This window comes from Pseudoliparis swirei, chromosome 12 (assembly GCF_029220125.1).
Source record: "Pseudoliparis swirei isolate HS2019 ecotype Mariana Trench chromosome 12, NWPU_hadal_v1, whole genome shotgun sequence".
NCBI lineage: Eukaryota > Metazoa > Chordata > Actinopteri > Perciformes > Liparidae > Pseudoliparis > Pseudoliparis swirei.
In genome coordinates this window covers 10,004,324-10,017,532 of record NC_079399.1, presented here as the reverse complement: position 1 = coordinate 10,017,532, position 13,209 = coordinate 10,004,324, and the positions used below count along the sequence as shown (strand labels likewise).

At 42.4% G+C, this 13,209-nt stretch overlaps 1 protein-coding gene across 1 annotated transcript; it reads left to right on the top strand.

The window, feature by feature from the left end:
• Window positions 1–340: 340 nt before the first annotated feature.
• On the top strand, window positions 341–12,093 carry rab32a (RAB32a, member RAS oncogene family). The gene is made up of 3 exons (XM_056428250.1): window positions 341–682; window positions 8,291–8,568; window positions 10,858–12,093. Exons 1-3 carry the CDS (start codon window positions 469–471, stop codon window positions 11,005–11,007), a joined length of 642 nt encoding a protein of 213 aa, XP_056284225.1. The 5' UTR covers window positions 341–468; the 3' UTR covers window positions 11,008–12,093.
• Window positions 12,094–13,209: the final 1,116 nt, after the last annotated feature.

The window sequence follows — 13,209 nt, the reverse complement described above, 5'->3', positions numbered from 1 at the left end:
TCCAGCACATAAAATATTTGCATGATTTTTTGGGACTTTTTCTCTCAAGAAAATATAATTACTCATAGCAAAGATTTAAGAGAATAGCTTTAACATGTCTTTTATCAAAGAACACACACTTCAATTACAAAAAAATCACACAAACAAAAGTCCCGGTGTCTCGACGGTAAAGTGCACAACACCGTGGAAAGGTTAGTAAACACAGCGGCGCGAGGAAAAGCTTGAGTCTGTTACATTTCCGGGTCCTGTGACTTATCAGGTGGTTGCTGAGCCGCAGCAGGAGGAGGAGGAGGAGGAGGAGGATAATAATAAGGGGAGGGAGACACAAATTTCTGTTGCATCTGGCCCTCAGCCCTCTGGCCAGCCCTAGTCCCGCTGCAGCTCCTCGCGGGGTAACATACATGAGCGAGAAAGCAGAAGTTGTCCAAAGTTTCGAGACAAGTTGTGTCCGCGTCAGAGTCGCACATCATGGCCGGGGGCTCGGTGTTCGAGTGCAAGGAGTACTTGTTCAAAGTTCTGGTCATCGGGGAATTAGGCGTCGGGAAAACCAGCATCATCAAACGCTACGTGCACCAGCTGTTCTCGCAGCACTACCGGGCGACCATTGGAGTCGACTTCGCCCTGAAGGTGATCAACTGGGACAGCAAGACGCTGGTCCGGTTACAGCTGTGGGATATCGCAGGTAAGGAGCAAGTGCGCGACGCATGCGCATCAGGTAGTCGCAGCTGTCAACGTGTGCGCGCTCAAACTCACGCGCAGGGGAAAATAAAGTCTCACTTTCACAGAAGACATTTAGAGATGTTTCATGATGAGACGACGCGTTTTTAATCACGGCCTCCTCGAGACGCAACATTTAAAATGTCCCACGAACTTCAAAGAAGAAGCGCGGCAGGGATTTCCAGCGTAAAAAGACCCGTTGATCACGTCGGCCTATAATTGTGAGTGGAATGTAGGTCACGTTGTATACCGACTGAGCGCCGCCCCCCTCCATGAAACTCACCACAACAATATTCTCTTGTATTATTTTCTCCCGGGATTATTACATGCGTTTATAGCCGCACTAAGTGACGTAATGTGTGCCTCGTTGCAAAGTCACGGTGATGTTCTAAACGCGTCATTGTCCCATGTGTGACCCCGGTGCTTTGATGAGAGGATTTCATCTCAAATAGATTCTTCATCAGAGCTTCTTCACTTGGCTCCACACAGCAACCTGAGCAGCTTGAACAAGCACGGAGAAGTCAGAGCAGTGCACACACAAGTTTCTACTTCACACTCTCCCTGTTTGTTCATCTCCTACACACAAAACAATATCACACCGCGAACAGAGGAGTCTGAGAACTGCATGCTGGGAAGAGGAAGACAAACCAGCAAACAACGACTGGCTTTTAAATGTCGACCAAGCTGAAGGACTCCCGCTTTGTGCAGTCCAGTTAGTAGGAATCTGGGGTGGTGGGGAGCTAAAGGGTGTCTGTGATGTCCCTTTAGACTCTCCGTCTTCATGATGGATCTTGAATATCTTCAGAGACAAAAATACATCTTGCATTAGGCTTGTGAAATTGCCTGGACATATAAACTAACTCATAAGGCAGATTTACAGTGGATTTAATGTTTGGTGGAATGAGATCACATTGCTTCAGGGCTCATATATTTATTTTATATTTATTTGGGAGGGGTGTAGTTGAAGAATTGTTTGTAAATAATTTGTCATTATTGAATAATCCGCAAATTATGGCTTAAATTTATTCATTGTTTGCAGGTCTATTAAATGCCAGACAATAGTAAAAAGTGATCATCCCAAAACGGACGTCGACATATTTAATTTCCTTGTTTTGTCTGACCTAGAGTCCAAAACCCCAAGTATTGGAAGAAAATAAGCAAATATTCACATTTGAGAACCTGGAACTAACTACTACTACTACTAACTACTTGAAAACAATAAATAATAGGTAATTGATAATCAAAATGTTCTGGCTATCAAATAATTCTTATAATGTAATTATTTTGTCTCCTTTCATAGTTCGTTCATAGTTCTAATGGCAAGTCTGTGTCATGGTCTGAATCAGGTGTAAGACTTTTGCTTTTACTTTTTTTTCTACTTATGGTCCGTTTTCTCTTCCAGTTGAAGGATACCACAGCCTCATGTTGATTGATCCCATAGCCAACAAAAGATTGACCAGTAATCCTCTACTGTACCTGACTCCAAGTCATGGGTTTTCCAGAGTTGATGCACATGCCCAGAGCTGGAGATGCTTGGATAAACAAGTTTTTCTAAAATGTTCAAAATGGTTGAAAGGCACCATGTGCAAATTCTTTATCACATGCACCGCAGAGAGTGAAGACTGTTTTATAGTACATGCTGCTCATATTGTCCTGGGATGAAGTGGCAGTGATGGCTTCTTTCTTCCTAACATATATAATTGCCAGAGTATTGTATGTCTGATTCAGCTGCTGTGGGTTGTATCCATTATCTATACAAGATATGTTCATGTATTTTCAAGTCTGCATTTTCATAAAACTCGCATGCCCATACTTGTATGTACACGAGGGCATGCAAGTATTGCGCTGAGACCGACTCGGAAAATTTCGACATATCCTTTCTTTTATTTTTGTATCCTGTTGAACGACAGCCACAGCCCGGCCTCTAGATATATTGCGTTGATCCGTTCGAACGTCACCGTGTTTGCGCAGGTCCATCCTCTCCCTCAATCAAACGAGCCTCATATGCCGAGACAGATCAGGACAGTCGGTCAGAGTACCGCTGTTTTTATATTTATTACATGGCTTACAGCGGTGATAGGAAGGGGGTGGACAGTTTGATGTGTGTGTGTGTTGGGAGGTGTCGTTCCAGACTGATTGGCGGTGTGGGCGACATTTCCCCGCTGTCACTTGGGCCCTGGCAACACAAGCTCAGTGTGCAGGGGCATCTGTGACCGAGTGCCAGGGAAGGCCGTCTGCCTGTCACAGCCAGACAGCACTCCGTTAGAGGATCTGCGAGGGTAAATAAAACACTGACACACACACACACACACATAGACTGATATGATGGAGACAAAGGGAACACGCTTGCTCATATTAGATGAGCACACACACACACACGCACACTGTGACCAGAAAGAAAGTTTGAGGTTCGATAAACTATTTAATTCACACCTAGACCAAGGTCTGGCCTGAGGACGCTTCTCGGATAAAATAAGTAACGAAACGTGGGAGTGAAGGAGTTAAAGCTTGAAGTATGTTTGGCAAGTCATTAAGACCAGCCATTAAGCCATTTAATCGTGCCGAAAAGGAGGAAGAGTTATCCTCGTGGCAACTCTACGAGCAACTTCTGAAATGCGTTGACTTTTACCAACCGCACTAATGATTACAGTCTGGGAGGAATGATGGTAATCAGAGGCTCCGACGAGACGGTTGCACCATGGAAGTCACCATGTGAAGTTTGAAGCTCTGCCACCCCTTTTCACCCGAAATTGCTAGTCTCTCCTGGATTCGTCAGTGCCATTGGACAGGATGATTACCACCATGGTGTAAAGCAGCCTTCACCTTGTCGCACCAACCGTTGGAGCAGGAGGTCGCACGTTACCAGGATGTATGAAGTGGTTTCCGTCACAGCGCTGACCGGCTGTAATGTCAGAATAAAACTATTTTACGTTGACCCCTGCCACTTGCAGGAACAAAACCCTTTGATTCTCACTCAAGTGCTGCCTGATCCACGATTCATCACCTTCTGTCTTATTTATTTAGTCTTTTTTTCTTTATGTGTGAAATACTGGATGCATTTACCGTTTTAATTAATAGTTAAAAAATGGGTTTCTATTTAATAATTACGATACAAAGACAGTGGAAACGTCTTCAAGAGATCATGTCTGTGTGGGACACATTGATTACAATAAGTGGACCAACATTTTTTTGAATTGTCTTTATTTCTTATGCAGAGAGATTACCATCTAATATTCTAAAGTATGTTTTTTTTGGATGGATAAGCAGCAATGAAATGGACAGATTGGCTATTTACTTACTTATTGACTGACATTGGGACTACTTAATATCACTATAAGCAATTTATTTAAACCGCGTTAGTGTAGGAATGATTCTGTCCCAAACTTTTTGATCCATAGAAGCGGTTTCCACTGTTCATATTTTGAGCCTAATTCCTGCAAAGCTTTACGTTGATCAGCCCCCTCTAACCCTTTCGGTTGAAGGGGAAACGAGGGTCACATCATCATACCCCTTAAAGTTGGGAATTTTCCCTCGATGCAGACTGTTCGGTGCTCAAAGCCGCTGTAAGCTGCTGGAAGTTGTCACATGCTCCTCGGAGGAATTTGAACGTGCCGGTCATGTGTTGTTCAGTCTCTCCTTTCCAGCTTGTGCTGAATACTACCTTAATGACTGGAGCCTGTGTTGTCTTTATTTTAGTTGTTGGGAGGGCGTGTGGGGAAGTTTCAAAGCCAGTTGCCCCCGAACAGATGGAGACTGCTGCTGTTGCTACTGCCGTGTCTGGCTTGGACAGTTTCTATGGTAACCCACCCACAGGATGGCAATATGTACGACTGTGGAAGAAACTGGGGTTACCACGGCTAGGGGTAATGATGAGACTTGTAACTGTTTCTCCCACACAAACCGAGATGATACAGTGGCTGTGACTAAACAGATTCTTTTTCATCATTTAGTTCTGTATAGCCGCAGATTTATGAAGATTTCACGGTTGTACCCAACCGTATTTGTGGTCATCAGTTTTGGTGGATTGATGTGAATTATCCACATTTAAAGACTTTGGAATTCCACAATAACTCACTGTCTTTCTTTACGGGCAGATTCAGATGTATACTTCTCTTTTAGTTTGCAAGCATGTTGAGCGTTTGAGGCAACAGCACCATTCTTTGATCTCTCTGCAGTCTCATGCTCCTCTGTGGCATTCAGTGAGTAAATACTCCATTGTTCACACGGCTCATTCCCTTTCGGTGTTTTCTGCTAATTGGGTTAGCAGCATATGATGTTCATTAACACTTTTTTTTCTTTATTAAATGTAGATTGCTTCATTGAATTTCCACGTTTGCGTTGCTGGTTCCAGCTACTTAAATGGGAGGATTTAGGAATGTGATTATCATTTTTTATTGTCAATTAAAACAATTTAGAATATCACCGGCACCAACCTGATACACACTAATGCCATCCAACAAAGAGGGCTTTTGTTTCACTAGGCACTGGGGCGTAGTGCAGAATATTGAACAGGAAATGTAGTAAATGCAGCCGAATGATTATCAGGACTTTCTTGTGACACTTTAAAGGTCAGCCATCATGGGATTTGCTGTCATTTTATATGACTTCTGCGTGGAAACCCAGCACCTTTTACCAATACCCCAAAGAACTAATTAAACCGTGTAGCAGTCGGGTGTGTAGGTGTGTGTGTGTGTGTGCCCGTGTGCAACTGCAATCACATCGTTGGTATCGATCGCTATAATCTGCGAGACGTTTCCATCCAGCCACTTCTCCCCCAGGAGGAGAGAGGTTGAGTCCCCTGACTGGATGCTCTCGCTGCTCGCACATCGACCCAGCTATAAGGGCCGTTCGTGCCAGAAAATCAAGTGAAGTGGTAAATGTAGACGATGACGAGTTGTATTCGGCTCCTAGTTCTCAAATTCATTACCTCCTTTTTTTAATGAAATAAAAAAGACTGAGGACGTGTGTACATGATGAGCTTCAAAAGGCAAATCCATGTTTGCTGGCCAAATCTGGACTTAATTTTAAACAGTTCCTAGTCCATTGAACATATTCTTATTTCTTGCACTGTGTTTTATTGTCCAATGTTATACTCCACCCGCCAAGATGAATTCCATGTATGTCCAACATACTTGGCAATAATAATATACACTTTTATTAATCCCCAAGGGGAAATTAGTTATCTGCATTTAACCCATCCTTAGTTATTAAGGAGCAGTGGGCTGCGGTGAAGCGCCCGGGAAGCAACTGGGGGTTCAGTGCCTTGCTCAAGGACACTTCGACTTGCAACTAATGGGGAGAGCGGGGATCGAGCCCACAACCTTGCGGTTGCAGGACGGCCCTCTTACCCCACTGAGCTAAAGCCACCCACCAAATAAATGCTTCTGATTCCAAGGTGAGAAGGCAAACAAAGCTGTCTGTCCGTGTGTTTATCAGCAGTTTATGGATGCCATGAAAGTCGGTACGCAGCAACAGGTCTGCTCACATAAACCATTATCGACTATTCTTTTACTGGTGAATCTTCAGTCTCTCCATTCTGGCTAAACATTAAGGCTGAGTCAGACTTTGCAATAGAAGAAAAAGATAACGACATGTGCCCTGAAAATGAATAAGCCATTATTTCTTTCTATATTCTGCCTTTGCCTTCACTCTGCTGGATGTAGGAGTTCTATGGGGCCTGGAAATTAAAGACTTTTTTCCGCCTATCGGCTCCTTATCCCACTGTGTCGCGTCTCTGGTGAATTCACCTGGGGTTGTTTCCGCTAAAATTAGACTCTCAATTATGAGCAATTACCGTGAGGCCTGTAGGCCCCACAGTGTATTCACTCTCTCGCTCGCACCCACAGTGCGCCACGCCATTCCAGTGGTTGGGTAAGAACCCACAGTAAAGTAAAAGTACCCCGGCAGAAGCTGTGCTCACTGTTCCTCAACAGTGTTCTTGGTTCATTTTCTAACTCCAACTCGGCTCGAGTGGTTCAAACTGCTTAATACTCTCGACGATTACGTTTCTTATGTTGGAGCAGTGTACCATGAATACGTGCTAAATCTGTAAAATGCTAGTCGTTAAGAAACCGGATTTTCAGAGAAGGAATCTAACTTTAAGTTAAACGGAAAAGAAATCTGACACATTTTAGACGACAACTAAATCTGAATTCTAAATGTTTTTGGATGCTGCTAAAGTGTGTGTGTGTGTGTGTGTTCAGATCGGAAAACTCAAAGAGACTTAGGTTTTTTTGAGAATCTGAATCTTGATGATGGCACACAAAAGCTCAAACCTTTCGCAAGATCTCTTGTGTCATCAAAAAAGAGTAAAACCAACCATGACCCTCATGACAGTCAGAGCTCTGTCTGACTGTCATGAGGGTCATATCATTTTAACCATGAGCATTATTAGCATTGGGCATGAACATATTTTGCTTTTGCATTTACAACCAAGACTATCTTGGTCACAGATTATGATCAAAGTTATAGCCTGTGCATGCTTGTATTCACTTCTTCTTTCGGTTATATAAGAGAGGCCAGATAAGAGGCATTGGTAATACAACAAGACTTTCATAACCTCACATAACTTTTAATGTATGGAAATGAGGATGAGAATTTTTATGAGTTTAGTAGTTATCAAACCCATAGTGTGTAGTCATTTCCAGTAATGTGATGTCATCTAAAAATGCCATTCCATGCATTTTCAATACAAAAATCAAAATGTATAATACCTGAAATTTATCTTTTTAAATAGTTGGTGGGATGTGAATAAAATCAGTAGATTTTTTTGAAAAGTATAAAACTGATATGGTCCATAAAAAGTGGTCCAGAAGAGACCGTCTCAGATTGATAGTGACACCACATATCCTTGCTGGTGATTCTCCTCTCTTTGTCTTTTGTGAAATATCATCTCCGATTTTCTCAGAGAATGACTGCAGAGAAAATACTTATTATTATGGCAGATTACTTCTGCCTTTCTCTGTGCAGATTAGGCCGATGGCAAATTAGGAAAAGTAGGTCGGATTTTTTTAGACGAGGAAAATTGTTAAGCTCTCAGAGTTGTGACAAAATGGAGTAAGACATGATCATGGAAATCATAGAAGGCGAGTATGCATCAATTAGGGCTGTGGCTCTTGGATCCAGGAGACTAGAAGTTTGCTGGTAATTGCTGTTAAAAACATTTTTTTTAAAGTTCACGAGAGGTTCATATTTCACCGTGTATAATAGATTTTTGGGTCCCTCTCACCTGTACAGACAATATTGGCATAATGCAGGCCTTAGCTATTGAAAGAATATGTTAGCAATTGCGTAAATGATCAAATTATCTACATATTTTTTATAGACAGCAAATCCATTCTTAGTGCAGAGTGCCTTGAACCATGAGCTGGTGTTGTGTTTCCAGAGAGGCTAATGATTACTGTCGTAGTCGTGTAGATCAGGGAGTCATCGGGTGGGGAAATAGAATGTTGTTCGAGGCAATTAAGCTGATGAGATCTTCTGGGTTAACATGTCTCTGATGTCATTTAGCTTGTAGCTGCTTTGAAAAAAAAAATTGCAAGTATTTCACTAATATCTCCTCCTTTTCACTCAGGTCAGGAACGATTCGGGAACATGACGCGAGTGTACTACAAGGAGGCCGTGGGGGCGTTCGTGGTGTTCGATGTGACGAGGAGCTCCACGCTTGAGGCGGTGTCTAAATGGAAGCATGACCTGGACAGCAAGGTGACGCTGGCTAACGGCAACCCCATCCCCTCAGTGCTGCTCGCCAATAAATGCGACCAGAAGAAAGAGAGCTCCAACAACACGGCCCTCATGGACAATTTCTGCAAAGAGACTGGCTTTCTAGGCTGGTTTGAAACCTCGGCTAAGGTGAGCGATCGATACATTGGACGGAGAAGCTCTAGATTGATATTCTCTCCGATGTGTTTTCGTGTTTTATTTGTGGTTGCTATAAATTCACCAGCATGAAATTACCAGAGTTAAAGCTCACGAATTCCGGCTGAATTATCTTGCACACCGAGCCACGGTCCGAACATGACTAGTAATGTCTTCAAATCTAATTTTACTCAACGTGACTTAAGTTTGAGGCAAATCAGATGTGATGAGAGCTTTGAAATGCCCACACAGTTGAGTCAGAATAAGAGGAGCCCCTGTAGTAATAGAATTGCAGCCCATTTCTCTATTTTAGTGAATGACTTGTTCACTTCACATGACAGGAAACCCTCCAGGCCCCTTTTGGACTGGTGTAATCACACTGATTTTGCTGTGATCATTGTGAAATGGTTACATGAAGCAATTTTTTGGGTTAAGCACTTGGGCCCTCACTTGACCTACAGAGTTTATACTGGCAATTTTTAGATGACTGATCAGAATCACATTTAGACTAGACATTGTTTTCTTTCTTTTTTTACATTGTATCAATGCTACAGTTTAAAATGTGTGACATTTTTAGACCAGCAATTTTTTCTCCTGCTGTCTTTGTCATTCATGCACAACAGCGATGGACAATTATCTTTCCAACCAGTGTGGTTCATTGGCCGGCTGATGTGGTACGATATCGCAGGACATTGACTGAGAGGGTCACAGTTGGGTAGTTTGATGTGTAAAAAATACATCACATTTTTTAAATGATTCCTAGATTTTGTAGAACATATCTACATCTGAAAAGTGAGTACCTAGTAGTTACAATAGCCGTGAAACAAATGTTATTAAGTAAACAGTACAATATTTCCCTTTTGAAATGTGTGTGAAAGTACCAGAAATGACACTCTAAACCTACTGACTTTGTTTCCACAGCTCTTAGTCTGTTCTGTGAGGCGTGTCTGATGAAGTGCATACTCTCAATGCGATAAAATACAACTTGTCAGCAGGTTACTGTGTGGGAGCACGAAGGCTGACTCAAACAAAAGGCTGTGCCACCTCACGCTCAGTGACGCGTCACTTCCTTTGTGAGATGTTGTGTCTGACGAGCGCTCGAATCACAAAAGTCAAACGTTCGCCCTCTTCACCGTGAGACTCGGGAGAAAAGCTTCCTCGCGTGTTTCCCGTCCCTCGTTTGCCTTCGCGTTTGTGTCTTTTTCTAATTCATCCTCGACCTTTCCGAGAAGAAATTAATGAGCCAAAAGACGCCTGCAAACTCCTGCATTTTAAACCGACGCATTCTTTCTTACTTCCATGTTGAGGAATGCTGTGATGGGTTTTGGCAGCAGGAGTAAACTTCGTTAACTCATTCCAAATATCCTGAGGCCCTGCAGCTATGTCACGTGTGTGTGTGTGTGTGTGTGTGTCTGTGTGCATGCATGTGATGAGTGCAAAGCCTTCCTGGCCTCCTCCTTTCTGTGCAATGAAGTGTTGTGGTTTTGAGTGCCTGTCACGCTAGTTATAAACTCAACCGACATCAAAGTGTCAGTGAGTACTAAACTTTCTTTCAGTTCAAAGTGACGCAACACATTCCTTAATGTCACACAAAAGAATAACTCAAAAGTCATGCTGAGATATGGATTGTTTTCATCTCAGTTTTGTGGCTGAGGAAGGTCAGTTTGTCAAATGTTGCAACACATTTCATTTTCTGTGGTCCTCATCAGCCTTTGCTACGATGTACTCACAACTTAGGCTCTCGTATTGGGGTGTTCATCTGGTGACGTTGACAGTTCCCATAATCACGTTATTGTCTTCAAATGCACATCCAAGCCATTTGCAACTCCAATAATATTTTTTTGCGAGCATTTAAAACGTATATTATACCCCTTTACCCAAGGTGCCCTAAGCCTCTTTGTTACTATAGAGTCCAAAGCAAGGCCATTAATAATCATTGCCTCTTCGACCCATGGGACGACCGCGTGAAGGACAAAAGCGTTTTTACCTCGTCTCCGCTGGCCTCAGGTCTCTGGCCACCGTCTGTCTCCCAGCTGTTGCTTTAACAGGCTCTCATTTTAAATGGGTTGAGTAGACTTGCAAAGCCATTCAGAAAAGATGCTAAAAGGCCTGTGATTCCTCCGCTGTACTCTGGCAAGCTGAAGCAAGGAAATGGTCACGAAGGTGTAAATGTACCCTTCTAAATCGGAAAAAAAACCATATTAGTCGTTGTTCTTTCGATGTTAAAAATAGTATTAAAAAAAAGTTAAGTCTTATTACCACTCTGTTGTGACCTTTTCCTAGGACAATATCAACGTGGACGAGGCAGCGCGTTTTCTGGTCGAGAGTATCTTGGCGAACGACAGAGGGTTGATGCCGTATGAGGAGAGCAATGGCGACCAGATCACACTGGACCAGGAGACTGTGGCTGAGAGAAAGTCAGGCTGCTGTTGACACTCGACCCATTTAAATTAGCCATCCGCCTCCCTTTGGCGGGGTCCCTGAGCACCCAGCCTGTGGCTCTCAGTCTTCTACTGAAGCGTCTCTGAGGAATGTTAATTCTTGGTTCTTCAAAGCTCCAGAATCTTCTCCTCTCTGCACCGATGGCCGTTCGAACCCGCACATCCAAGTGTTTCATAGTAGTTCTCTAAGCCCTATTTTATCTTGAAGTTGTCACAAATAATATTGCTGCCTCCATAAAGCTGTTTCCTTCTTTGTCCCACATCTCTAAACCGCAGCATCTTCCTTCATGTTTCTTCTCTCAGTGCATATTTCCATGATTGTGTATTCCTCCATCAACCATAATCCAGCCCACCACGATTGAACCCTGCTGCTCCTCCAGTTAACCCGACGGCCTCTGCAGCCCTGGACCATACCACCCCCGAGGAGGGGTGAAAACTAAACAGAAAATGACGAAACACAAGCTTAAAAACAACTTGTAGTCTCTTATTTTCTGTCTGGTTGGTCTATCCTCGCTCTGTATGCTTGTCTTTCAGCGTTTATCTGTGAAACGAGACACTTTATTGCTCAGTGTTGAAATAGTTCTTCTAATCACATGGATGGACATTATTTGAAAATCATTCTTTTACCGCACACACATGTTTGTGTTTCCAGCTGTTCTGTAGACTACTGTGTAAAACATAAGCACACAGGCTTTGCAGTTAAGCCTTCTGAAAGTGTTATCGTATCAAATGGTTGTCATGAATTCTTGTCTGTCATATTTTCTCTGACGTTATGTGCCATAATACAGTTTATGTTAAGAGGGGAACACTTTGTTATTCACTCAAACATTCTCGTAATGATACCATATGAGACACACGAATGAAAATGTAAATCTGCTTCACAGGTTTTATTGTGTTGGATCATGCGTTGTGAAATTGGTGAGATATAAAATCAGACACAGGACTACACTCTCCTGTACATTAGTGTTAAAATTAAATATGAAGGATTTTTCTTTTTAAACATTGAGCTGAGATCAAGTTTACATGAGAAAATACATTGAATATATGAGACCAAAATAGAATAAACATTTTAACAGATTGTTGCTGTCTCTGTTGAAATGTGTTTGTGTGTGTTTGTTCATTATAATGTGGCCAGCGGAAATATGTAGGAACTGGTATTTTCTTACCAGCACATAGACTTCTTGGATCAAGCCATATGAGCAGGGATTATACTCCTCTGAACACATTTCTTAAATTATTAGCAATGCTTGGTACAGGTTGTTGGGACTGAGATACAAGACAGCAGTGCTCTGGCATTTCCATGCCACAGAACTGCAGAACACTGTGACAGTAGACATCACTGCTTTTGAAGAACTAGAACGGGCACTCGGTAGAGCGCATACCTTCGCATATCACAAGATTGGGCATTGAATTATGAACATTTTGGCATTAGTTGCATGTCAATTGGATAGAAATTGATGGTAAATATGGTAAAAAGAAGATTTTGACCTTTTCATGACTTTGACCCGATCGATCACAAAATCTAATCAAATGGTCCCCGGATAATAACCAATCATCCCACCAAATTTCATGCGATTCGGTTTAATACTTTTTTAGTTATGCGAGTAACACGCATACAAATAAATAAATAAATACACGGTGATCAAAACATAACCTTCCGCATTTTCAATGCGAAGGTAATGAGCAAGTGGTAACATATATAAACATTTATCAACCTGATGAAAAGCACCGATAAATGGCCAATACTTGTCTTAGGCCAATGAATGTAATAAGACCTCCATAACAGATTCTACAGGAGATAATCTCGTGGTGAGAGACCACAGTGTCTGATGACTATCTCACATGGATTCCTGAGTAGAATCACATGGTGGGGAAACTCATCACTCGTGTTTTCTATAGGCCTACAGTGCTAGATTAGAGAATGGACTTGCAATACAGTCGTCGTTCAATAATTTTAGCATGAAATTCAGACAAAATTGGACATGTGACAACATTATAATGAATTGCTTTTTCATCCCGAGTGTGTATTTATTATGTCTATTAGGTGTGGTCTGTTAGGGCTGCTCCATCATCGGCTGCCAGCTGGAGCACCTGAACAGGTGGTGAGGGAGAGGACGTTGAGAAACTTGTGTCCATATTGGAATCTATATTTCCTTTCATGTGGTGCTACAATTGCGCGGTATGAGCACAATTC

Excerpts from the sequence above, each read along its gene's own strand:
- rab32a (XM_056428250.1), top strand. The coding sequence starts at position 469 with ATGGCCGGGGGCTCGGTGTTCGAGTGCAAGGAGTACTTGTTCAAAGTT. Across the intron at positions 683-8,290 it reads ACAGCTGTGGGATATCGCAG|GTCAGGAACGATTCGGGAAC; the intron begins GTAAGGAGCAAG and ends CTTTTCACTCAG. Across the intron at positions 8,569-10,857 it reads GGTTTGAAACCTCGGCTAAG|GACAATATCAACGTGGACGA; the intron begins GTGAGCGATCGA and ends ACCTTTTCCTAG.